Source organism: Pteropus medius, unplaced genomic scaffold (genome assembly GCF_902729225.1).
Source record: "Pteropus medius unplaced genomic scaffold, Ma_sr-lr_union100, whole genome shotgun sequence".
NCBI lineage: Eukaryota > Metazoa > Chordata > Mammalia > Chiroptera > Pteropodidae > Pteropus > Pteropus medius.
Genome location: NW_024346285.1, coordinates 133,408 through 145,934, shown reverse-complemented (window position 1 = coordinate 145,934; position 12,527 = coordinate 133,408). Strand labels below are relative to the sequence as shown.

The window sequence follows — 12,527 nt, the reverse complement described above, 5'->3', positions numbered from 1 at the left end:
TATATAAATAAAATAGTCCATTTCCTTCTGCATGTGCCTTATCTCCATGACACTTTGCGAATTTGGATCTTTGAATCCTCCCTTTTTCTGTTATTATTGTCTCAGTTTGTCCCTATGTATGCTGAATATTCATTACTATCTTGCTATAGCAATGCTCTTCCTATTGTTTAAGCTTACAAAGCCCTATTCTTAGGGTTGCACTCCTCTGCCTCAGTCTGACTGCTACTTGCCTTACTCCTAGTTATATGTTTTGTGGTTTGTTTTGCCATTTTGTTTTAGGTATGAGCTGACCTCTTTTAGTATTTCCTGTAAAGCAGGCCTCGTACTGGAGAATTCCAATTTTTGTATGTCTGGAAAGGTCTTTATTTCTCCTTCATATCTAAAGAACTTTACTGGGTACATTATTCTAAGCTAGTAGTGCTTTTCATTTAATAGTTTGACTATTTCATTCCATTCCTTTCTGGCATTTTTCCTTTTTTCTTCTTTTTGTGCTGAAAAGTTCGATGATAATCTAAAGGTTTTCCTTTATAAGTTACCATCTTCTTTTCCTTCACTGCCCCGAGAATTCTGTCTTTGTCATTGATTTTTGATAATTTTTATACAATGTGATTTGGAGAAGGCCTTTTGGGATTTGGGTTGAGATAATTGGGTGTTCTGTTGACTTCTTGAATTCTAAGCTCCAGCTCATTTCTTAGATTTGGGGAATTCTTGTCAACTATTTGTCTGAAAGTGCTTTCTAGTCCCTGCTTCTTTTCCTGTCCTTTGGTAATGCCCATTATTCTTATGTTTTCTCTCCTGATGGTATCAGCTAGTTCTTGTATTTCCCTTTTATTATTTTTCATTCTTCGGTTTCTCTCTTCATCCTTCTGATTTATTTCTAGATTTCTGTCTTCAATATCACTAATCCTTTCCTTCATTTGATTGACTGTGTTTCCCAAGCTCGTTATTTCATTTTTCAACTTTGCAGTGTGTTCTTCATCTCCAGAAGTTCTATTTGGTTCTTTTTTAGAGTTTCAGTATCCTTGCTAAAAAAAAAACTCATTCTGCCGATATAGTTGTGTTTTTTTTTTTTAATTCCTGGAATTGATATGAATTATTTTGTATCTCACTGAGTTGTTTTCAGAAGTATCATCCTGAATTCTCTGTTATTTAAGTCACATATTTCTATTTCTTTAACTTATTTTCTGGAGATTTTTCTCTTTCTTTCTGAACTGCCTTGTCGCCTTGGTTGTTCATGATGTTTAATGGACTATTTCTGTTCCTTGGCATCAATGGATGTGTATTCTGCCTTTTTCCAGGAAGAAAATTTAGTATATAAAGGTCTCTCTTTAGCCTGTTGGTAAGAAGGCGTTTTTCTTTTGATTTCCAATAGGCGTCTAAGCCTATTCGATCCCTGCTTTATACAAAGTCTTAAAAATGCCTTTTTTTCTTGTAAATATTCAGTCATGCTCACTACCCTCAATCTCAGTTCCTGTTGGTGTTAGCGACAGTTTTGGTAGCGTTTGTTCAGATTTCCCTTGGGTTCCGCGGTGTTCAGCCTTAGAGGGTATGGGGGGAGTGGCCCTCTGTGTTGGGGGATGAGGACTGCGGCTCAGCGTAGCGTTTTACAACCACGGCTGGCAAAAATGAACTGTTGTTTTTCTGCCATCCCTGCTTCTCTGCTGTCCCCACTTGTCTGCTTTCTGCCTTAATCTCTGGGCACTGCCGCTGCGAGAAGCTCACAGCTCTCTCAGGCAGGGCTGATCGGGGAACCCGCTGCACCTTCTCTACTCCCCCTCCTTCTGCCGGGAGCTCCAGCTGCAAGAGACAGCTTCTTTGTTTCTCCCAGTCTAGCGCCTAACTCCCAGGATTCTGACCTGTAGTAGCTCTTATTTGCAGATCCTATGTTCAGACGTGCTGGTGTGAAGGTTGAGTGTTTTTTGTTGTTTTAAATGTTCAGCTTATTGTTGTTTCAAGGGGAGAGGTCTGGGGATATCTCTCACTCTGCCATGTTTCTGACTGCCTTTGCCCATTTTTAATTGGCGTTGAGGGAATTCCTTATATATTTTAGGAATTAACCCCTTATCAGATGTAATTTGTAAATTTTTCTCCCATTTTGTAGGTTGCGTTTTCATTGTGTCGATTGTTTCATTTGCTGTGCAGAAGCCTTTTAGCCTGGTATATTCACATTTGTCTGTTTTTGCTTTTGTTGCTTGAACTTTTGGTTTTATATCTAAGAATTCAATCCCAAGACCAATGCCATGAAGATTTTTCATGTTTCTTTTTCTAAGAGTTTTATAGTTTCAGGTTTTACGTTCAAGTCTTTAATCCATTTTGAGTTGATTTTTGTGTATGGTATAAGATAAGGTTTCATTCTTTTCAATGTGGATAGCTAGTTTTTCCGAATTTGTTAAGGAGACTATCCTTTCCCAATTGTTTGTTCTTGGCATCCTTGTCAAATATCTGTTTATGTATATGCATAGGTATCTTGCAGAGCTCTCTAGTCTGTTCCATTGAGCTTCATGTATATCTTTAAGCCAGTACTATAACTGCTTTAATCACTATAGCTTAGTAATATCTTTTGAATTCAGGAAGTGTGATGCCTTGAGCTTATTCTTCTAAAAATTGTTTTGGCTATTTGGAGTCCTTTTTGGGTCCATATGAATTTAAGGATTCTTTGTTCTATTTCTGTAAAAAATTTTCATTGCGATTTTGATAGGGCTTGCATTGAACCTGTAGATCCTTCTGGGTAGTATGGACATTTTAACAATCTTCTAAGTGTTCTAATCTACGAAAATGGCATGTCTTTCCATATATCAGTGTCTTAATTTCCTTCATTAATTTTTTTATACTTTAAAATGTACAGGTCTTTCACCTCTTTGGTTAAATTTATTCTGAAGTATTTTATTCTTTGTATTGAAATTGAGAATGGAATTGTTTTCTTAATTTTCTTTGCAGTTAGTTCATAGCGTATAGAAAAGAGATTTTTGTGTGTGGCTTTTGTGTCTTTCCAATTGACTGAATTTGTTAGTTCTGTCAGTTTTTTGTGTGATATTTAAGGTTTCTACATATACGATCATATCATATGCAAATAGAGATAATTATATTTCTTCCTTTCCAATTTGAATGCCTTTTGTATTGCTTGCTTAATTTATCTGGCTAGGACTTTCAGAATATGTTGAATAAAAGTGGCAAAAGTGAATATCTTTACTTTCCTGCTCATAGAGAAAAAGCTTTCATTCTTTCATTGTTGAGTGTGATGTTAGCTGTGGGCTTTACATATATGGCCTTTATGATGTTGAAGTAATTTCCTTCTATTCCTAGTTTGTTCAGAATTTTTATCATAAAAGGTTGTTGATATTTTTTCCAAATTCTTTTTCTGCATCTATAGAAATGATCAGGTGGCTTTTTTTCCTTTGATTCTGTGAAAGTGGTGTATCACATTGATTGATTTATGTATGTTGAACCATCCTTTCATCCCAGGGATAAGTCCCACTTGTCTGATCCCTTTAATGTGCTATTTAATTTGGTTTGTTAGTATTTTGATCAGGGTTTTAAAAATGTCTGTGAGCATTATAGATATTGGCTTGTTTTTGTATTTTCTGTAGTGTCTTTGTGTGGCTTTGATAGCAGTGTCATAGTAGCCTCATAAAATTAGTTTGGAAGAGTTCCCTACTATTCAGTGTTTTGCAAGATTTTGTTATGGTTTAAGTGTGTTCTCCTAAAATTTATATTTTGAAAACCTGATACCCAATGTGATGGTATTAATACGTGAGGTCTTTGGGAAGTACTTAGGTCATAAGGACAGACCCTTCATCAATTGGATTAGCCCTAATGAAAAAAAAATAAATAAAGGATATCCCTAGCCCCTTCCACATGTGAGAAAATGGTGAGAAGGTACTGGCTTTGAAAGAGTGCCCTCATCTAACCATGCTGATGCCATAATCTCAGACATCCAGCCTCCAGCACTGTGAGCAATAAATTCCTATTATTTATAGGCTACCCAGTCAGTGGTATTTTGTTTGTTCTATCAGCCTAAATGGACTAAGAAAGAGCTTAAGAAGGATTGGTATTAATTTCTCTTCAAATGTTTGGTAGAATTCACCTATGAAGTCATTGGACTTTTTTTCATTGAGAAGTTTTGATTACGGATTCAATCATAATAGTATAGATCTATTTAAATTTCTGTTTCTGTTTTATTTAGTCTTTGCAGGTTTCTAGGAATTTATGCATTTCTTCTAGGTTATCCAATTTCATGGCCTATAATTGTTTATAGTAACCTCCTCTAATCCTTTTTATCTCTGTGGAATTGTGGAATCTGTTGTAATGTCTACTCCTTCATTTCCATTTGATTTATTGGAACCTTCTTTCTCTCTTTTTCTGATAGACTAGCTAAAGGTCTGTCAATTTTATTTATCTTTTTAAAAATCCAACTCTTAGTTTCCTCAATCTTTTCTATTCTTTTTCTGGTCTCTATTTCTGCTCTGTTTATTTCCATCCCTTTACTAACTTTGGACTTTGTTCTTTTTGTTGTTTCTTGAGATGCAAAGTTAGGTTTTTTAATTTGAGATATTTTTTCTTAATGTGGGGACTTATCACTCTATACTTCCTTCAGAGAGCTGCTTTTGATGCATCCTACAAGTATTGGTATGTTGTTTTTATTTTTCCAAAGATATTTTCTAATTTCTCTTTTGTTTTCATCTTTGACCCATTGGTTATTCAAGAGTGTATTATTTAGTTTCCACGTATTTGCAAATTTTCCACATTTTCTTTTATTGAATTTTAACTTCATTTTGTGGTGGGTAGAAGAGATACTTTGTATGATTCTGTCTCCCTAAATTTATTAAGATTTGTTTTGTGACCTAATATGTGATCTATCTTGGAGAACATTCCCTGGGTGGTTGAAAACAATGTAACATGCTGCTGTTGGATGGAATTTTCACTCTGTATCTGTTAGGTCCATTTGATATATAGGGTTTTTCAAGGTAGCTGTTTACTGATTTTGTCTGGATGTTCTATTCATTATTGAAAGATGTTCTTTTGACACTTCAAAAATGCATATCAAGGATTTCTCATTGACTCTGTGCTGACCCACAATGATACTAAAGATAGTTTTTTCTCTTGACTTTTTTTTTTTAAGCGACAGTGCAAAGGGAGAAAATGACAGGTGTTTCCTTTCAGTTACTTAGATTTTGGTCTCCCTTTTGTTTCTTTCCTAAACACTGGCCACCAAATAAGTCCAGTTTGACATACTGCTGATCAATGAGTCATCAGCTGAGAGTTTCTGGGAAAGTACTTGTTTTCTGATCCAGGCACGACTCCTTTAGCTCCTTCCAACACTTGTCCTTTTCAGTCAGTCATGTATACATGAAAATAAAAGAACACTTTCCGAATATGATGGGGCAGAATGATAAAAGTTACCTGGGTCTCTCCGCACCTAGCTGATCAAGAAGGGAAGGTTTCGATGGTGAAACACCCAGTTGAAAGAATGCAGGAGAAGCTGACATGAGAATGAAATGGCAGGCACCAACTTTATTGTGAGGAGCATGTGCTTCTGTGCTAGGGGACCACATGGGTTTTATATATGTCAGAGAACAATAGTGGCATTCTGCCACACATGCATGATTCAATAAGCTGAATCATATGTACATACGTTAGGCACAGGCACCCTACTACATTAATGTAACATTCTAAATCCAGTGTCCTATTCCTAGTCACGAGCCTGGCTCACAGCCAGACCTGGGACCCTCACTCCACCCCTACAGGGTTGTGGCATGGGATCTGGCCCAGAGAGCGCTAGTTTGGGCCCACAATCCACAACAACAATATAAAGAACAACAAAATACTCCCAGGCTACAGGCTGCAAGGGCTAGGACGGCTACTGCCCACTGCCAGGAGGATCCCAAGGAATTCTACCAAGTTGTCAAGGGGTTTTCTACCAGGGAATGGATGGCTTAGACTTCAGCATCCATTTCCTGGAGAGCTGCTTATGCCTACTTGGCATGATCAGGAATGTAGACACAGCATTCTACATGGAGTAGGACACAGCTGTCACCCTGGGCAGCAGTTAGGAGGTCAAAGGCCATGTGATTTTGCAGAACTACTCTCCCCATTTGTGTGGTTTCATCCATTAAAATGGTTACAGCCTGATGCGTCACATTCAGTGCTTGTGCGGCATGCTGAGTAAAGCTTCTACCTGCAATTCTACATCCATGGATCCCACCCCTGGAATGAATAACGCCTGAGGGTAGAACCGCCATGCTGCCCCTTTCTGCCAGTGCCAACGGTGATATACGGGATCCCAATTACAAGGCAATTGGGACAAGGTGGATAATATGCGTCCAGCTAAATATGGACGTCCCCAGGTACAACAGCTGGTCCAATCAGCGGGCAAGAAGGGTCAGCTGTAGTGCCCACAGACCCAGAGATACCCTACAGGTAGCCAGTCGGTTGACTCTGTACCGACATAATGTTGCCCATTCCACTAGACCTTGGAAATATTAGCAAGGGTGGTATTAGCACACAGCTCAGGGGGTAGCCACCCCATGATATGGTTAGGTACAGATCTTACTTGCTCTATGCAGCAGGAGGCCTGCTCTCACAGTTCCACATGTTCTGCCAGCTATCACTACCCACTGGACATGGCATAGCCTATGAGGGGTGAGGAGTTGTGATGGTCGCAGCAGAGCAGCACTTCCTTGGTCTGCCATCACTGGTTTCATTTAAGTGTGGTGTTCCAGGTACACAGCCACATCTGATTCTCAGCCATAGCCGAAGTAATGTGCCACTTCCACTGGTAGTTCAGTACACACCCAGCAGTGGGAAACATTGTGGACAGCAGCAAACACATGAGGACATGACACTGTTCCCTGTTGTCAGCATGGGTGATAGGATAGAGCAGACAAAGGGACCATTAGGGGCAAATCTCATCCTTCCTGGAGGACACAGGCCACATGCCCATCTTGAGATAGAATAGTGGCTGGGAGAGGAGCTGTCCCTGGCCTGTGGTAGCAGACAGTTTCTCTAATGGTAGCAGGCCAGGGGGTCTCCACCGGCACCACAGTATAGAGAGAAAAAGGCAAGAGGCTAAGGACAAACTTCTCCATTAACAGTGAACCCTCTGCCGTCATTGGGAGTGACAGTTGCAAGGCCATGGGCCAAATGCAAATTTAGGGTTCTACCTGCAACCCATTGCATAAGCCCTGTCTCCACGGCTCCACCAGGGCCACTCACAGTTCTTGTGTTACCTGTATAGTCCAGGGCCACGACCAGGTGGCCTGTTGACCTGCTTCCAGAGGTTCTGGGACTAGCAAGAGCAAAGCTCCCTGGTAGGCCCAGGGCAAGAGCTGTTTAGCAGCAGTGCTCGGGCACACTTTGATGGCTCGCGGCAAGCCTGCTACAACCCTGTCAAGGGGAGACAACCCCGTTCACCAGGGCTGCTCATTCGGAAGGCGCATAGCCTATGGGAGGTTAGTGTACCAATGGTGCTATCCCCGGCCCAAGGCACACAGTTTGTCCTTCAACAAGACGTTTAACTGCTCTACCATTCCAGCTGCCTGTGAGTGATAGGGAACATATAACTGCCATTGCACATCATTGGTGCGGGCCCAGGTCTACACCTACTGTCCAGTAAAATGAGTGCCTCTGTCACTATAGAGATTAATAAAGGCCAGCCATAAGTCGCTGCAAGGTCACAGTATTGCGCTGATCAGCAGTTGCCACTGGCCATGCAAACTCTAGACCAGTAGCTGTGTCCACACCTGTGAACACGTAGTGGTGTCCCTGGTCTGTGGGCAAAGGCCCTATGTAGTTCACTTACCATTCCTGGAGAGGCTTAGCCCTGCGGGGCACCACTCCCGGAGTACTCTTTACCCACCATGTCTCAGTGCTGCTCAGCACACCAGGGGCATTGTGACACTGCAACTTGTGCTTGTGCCCAGGTCAGTGATAGCCCCCATCATTCCGCTATCTGTTCCATGGTACAGGCCCCTATATGCCCCAGTTTTCAGTGGAGCCTGGGGCCAATGTCCACCGGAACTGGTGGTACATGGACAGAGTGGAATTGTGCCAGCGCTGCATCATTGCTTGGGGCCTGTAACAGCCGGGAACATGGTATATAGTGGCCCCCTGCTCAAGACCCCGCTTCCACAGGTCTTCCCACAACCCCCGGCCTGATAGGAGATGGTGGCCTATCAACCACTCCTGGGTAGCCCATCGGGGCATCACAGAGTTAGACCTTGATACACAGCCCAACTGTCAGTCCCGACATGCATTGCTGCAGTTTCATTTATGAGGACCAACCATGTAGCGCAAAGCTCTGCCCCATTGGCTGGATTGGCCAGCACCAGTCTTATACTAGAAGGTTTCTGTGGATGGCTGTAACGCCACAGCAGCCCACGTCAGGGGCTGCCCATGGCATGAGCTGTCTGTGTACCATGTGTCCTCAGGGATGGGAGCCTGACCCTCTACATAGGGACTCGGTATGTTCCCCGTCTCAGCAGATTCCACCAGGATCTCTGCTTGAAACTGCACTGGTCTCAATAGGGAGTGCAGTTGACCTGACATGGGGCTCACAGAGAACTGTGACTGCTGCTCCAGGTACGCCCCCTACTTGGTCTATGTAGCTGTCTGTGCAATTTCCATACGGGGAGTCTTCACTCAAGACCGTTGCCACCCCTCCACGGGGTATGTCGACTGCATGGTTACAGGGTTAGGGCCAGTGATGGCCTCACTGGCCAGAAGGGCTGCATATATGGCAGCCAGTTGCTTCTCTGTCAGAGAATACTGCGCTTCTGTGCCTTTCCATAACTGGAACCAGAAGCCTGTCGGCACCTTCCAGGAACCGTGCTTCTGCCACAACAAGCCCCATCCAAACCCTGCATCATCCACTTGCACTGTAAGCAGGAATGGGAGGGCTGGATCTAGAGTTTTGGTTTCTGCTACAGCTTGCTTTGTAGCCTTACAGGGCTCTTCTATCTTGGGGGTCCAATTCCACTGGGCACCCTATTGCACCAGATGGAGCAGGGGTTGCATCAAGGAGGCTAAATGAGCAATGAACACTCTCCAAAACCCCAGCAGTCCCAAATAGTTTTGGAGCTGCTTCACAGTTTCGGGTTGGGAAAATGCCTGTATCTTATTAATTGCCGCCTCTGGCATTACTTTTGTCTTACCCGAGCAGACAACTCCCAAGAATTTGACAGAGAACCTAGGTCCCTGGACCTTGTCCTCATTGACTGCCCACCCCCACTTGGTGAGAGTTTCTCTCGTCACTGCTTCTAGTTCTGTAAGAGAATCAGAGGTTAGCATTATATCATCAATATAATGATACAAGTGCACTGTGAGTGGTTATTTTGAACCAGGAGAACATGGCACAAGGTAGGGCTGTGCAGGTAGCCCTGGGTAAGGTCGAGGAATGTCCGCTGTTGCCATTCCCAGGTAAAGGCAAACTATTCTTGACTTTCTGGGGCTATAGCAATAGAGAAAAAGGCGTTTGTCAGGTCTACCACATAATGGTATTGTACAAGTTCATGTGACGACTGGTCCATGATGTCCTTGATGTTTAGTATGGTGGCCTGCAGAGGTGGCATAACCTTATTCAGGTCCCGATAGTCAACCATCATGCTCCAGGAGCTGTCAGGCTTCTTCACTGGCCACACGAGGGAGTTGTACAAGCTACAAGTAGGATGAATAACACCAGCTTCATCCAGCTTCAGAATGGTGCATCCTATTTCCTCATGGCCGCCTGGCAGGCAATACAGTTTTTTGTTCACTACCCGGGTAGCACCAACAGGGCATGGTGTGGATGTCCCTGGATAATAGTTTTCACCACCCAGATATGAAGGCAACATTCCCCAGCAGTGGTATTTACAGTCACGCCTCACAAAACAGCAATTGCCAAAATGTACTCCTGTATGGGGCATATGTACACGTGGTACGTCTGAGGAGGCAATCTTCCAGTATCCAGTGTTACAGGGACCTGCCACACATAAACGATTCTACCTCCTTCTATGGTTGCAGTGAGCCCGAGCAACTTGTCTGGATTCCCATAAAGCAGGGCGCTGTCAGCAACTGTGTCCACTAATACCCTCTGCACATTGCAGGGGGACCAATGTATAGTCGGTTCCACACGTGGCCTCAGGTCAACCGGCTTCCCCTCCAACTGGGTTTCCCAGCCGAATCCCTAATCAGGGAGATAATCGGCCAGCTGCACCTCACGGGTTGTGGCTTTCCCGGGAATAAGAGTGAATTGCTGGTCAGGGTGCAGCTGAATCTACAGTGCCAGCAGCACTTCATTAGGTTGCCGCTCAATCTTTTCTGCAGCGGCCCCTGCTGCGAGGAGATCAAACCACATTTGCCTTCAGCTCACTTTCACAGCTAATGGGCTGGGTGCTGCGCCACCCCACTTTTCAGCCACGGCTCCATCCGAGCATTGGCCAGTTTGGGAATGCAGTGGGGGTTGCAGCCCGCACTGGGGTAGAACGCTCTTTGCAGTTCACTTCCACATCCCCCAACCTAGCTGTGGCAGATGTTACCTCATGGATCCGCCTATCCACGTAAGGGGCCAGCAGTGCTGCCATGGTGCCAAAAGTACTGGCCAGGCCAGAGATCAAGATCAAGTTCTTCATATGGGTTGTAAATTTCTTCTCATCAGGGCTAGTGTACTGAGCATGAAACATCATCTGTCGTATGCCCATTTCCTGAATTATCTGGACCAGATCTAAGTACGTGGTTCTTCTGCTCACTGTCTCTGGCAGCTCCCCACGGTAGGCTCACATTGTGCAGCGGACATGAGCCAGTTAATGAGGGAGTGATTACCTGCACCCTGTGCCGTATGACCCACATTTTTAAGGCTCTGAGGGATGGTATCACTGTTATGGGGACCAGCTGAGCCATCTCTTCCAGAGATAATTCAGTCCCTTTGGCCCCATCATCCCACAGCTGCAGCAGCCACCCCGGAACTGTCTCCCCGGCTCTCTGCCGTACCTGTTTCCTCAGGTCCTGGAGTTCATTGGGGGTGTACTGGATCAAATTAGTATGCTTTTGAGGCTGGGGCAGGGCGCTGCAAGATCACTCCCCTCCCAGCCAATGGCTGTTCCACTTCAACCTGCTGCCGTATCACCGGCCGCACCTGCCGTGGTATCACCGGTGGGCTCCCAGACCAGGACGATGGCAGCAACCCATCAGGGTCCTGCAGCATGCATTCTGCTGCTGCCAGCCACCTTTCCAGCGCTTCTTCCTGATGTTGCAATTGTTGCACCCACTGAGCCTGGTCCTGAACCTCCCGGCTGGCCTGCCTCAGCACTGCCGGAAACATCCAGGCCACCCGACCAGCTGCCTCCCGGTGAGTGGTCAGGACATTCGGCTCCAGCATCTCCAGAGCTTTCCGGACGTGGCTTCACTCCATCCCAGTCCTCGGGGTGTTCACATAGCAAGATACACAGCCGCAGGATACACTGGGAGGCGGGGCAGGGTGGGGCGCATATGTCCTCTACCCGGGTAACCTCTACCTGGGGACCATCCAGAGTGCTGGTGGCTGTATTCGCCTCATCCTACCGGTTATGCTATGTGTCAGCGCCGAGTTGATCAAGAAGGGAAAGTTTCGGTGGTGAGACACCCAGTTGAAAGAATGCAGGAGGAGCTGACATGAGAATGAAATGGCAGGCACCAGCTTTATTGCCAGGAGCACGCATTTCTGCGCTAGGGGACCACATGGGCTTTATATATGTCAGAGAACAATGGTGGTATTCTGCCACACATGCATGATACAATAAGCTGAATCATACATATGTTAGGTGCAGGCACCCTACTATATTAATGTAACATTCTAAATCCAGAGCCTTATCCCTTGCCGCCAGCCTGGATCACAGCCAGACCTGGGGCCCACAGGGTCCTTCATTATGTAATTGAGTTGCTGTCTCTCCAACCCTGGATTTCTCGTTAGGTGAGTAGAATAAACTCTGATATGTTTAAGCCACTGCAATAGTTTCCTGTATTTCTGAAAAAGAAGGGCCTGCCTAGAAATGGAGTTGTAAGATGCAGACCATCATATTTAAAATTATCTTAATGGAGGAAGTAGGAAAGAATATCCAATGATTCCAGGCAAGAAAATTAGAGATCTTTACAAGGTTATGAAATGTGAGATCAAAGAGATACCTACTTATCTCAGAACAGTACATATAGGATCTAAGGAGAAATTCTACTCTATCCCTGCTGGGATTTGGGACATCCAGGTTAGACTAGAAGTCTCTACAATGTTTTTATAGCTTAAAATTTACCTATTTTTTTTATCTCAGATGTTTCCTTTTCTTTATTAAATTTTTTATTTTGAGATAATTACGCATTCACATACAGTTGTAAGAAATAATACATAGAGGTCATGTGTACCCTTCAGTTTTCTCCAGTGGCAACATCTTGCAAAGCTGTGGTATGAGAATCTGACAAGGATAATCACATTCATACTGTCCATCCATCTTATTCAGGTTTCCTAGTTTTACATATGCAAATTTGTGTGTACATGTGTGTATCTCATGCAGTCTTTTCCACATGTG

The 12,527-nt window shown here is 44.1% G+C and overlaps 1 protein-coding gene across 1 annotated transcript in view; it reads right to left on the bottom strand.

Moving 5' to 3' along the window:
- LOC120613099 (NUT family member 2G-like) overlaps nt 1–10,556 on the bottom strand; it is a 30,968-nt gene extending 20,412 nt beyond the window's left edge. Inside the window, exon 1 of the mRNA XM_039875723.1 lies at nt 10,492–10,556. Within this exon, the coding sequence (XP_039731657.1) occupies nt 10,492–10,556 (65 nt within the window). The remainder of the gene's footprint in view (nt 1–10,491) is intronic.
- Between the last annotated feature and the right edge of the window lie 1,971 nt (nt 10,557–12,527).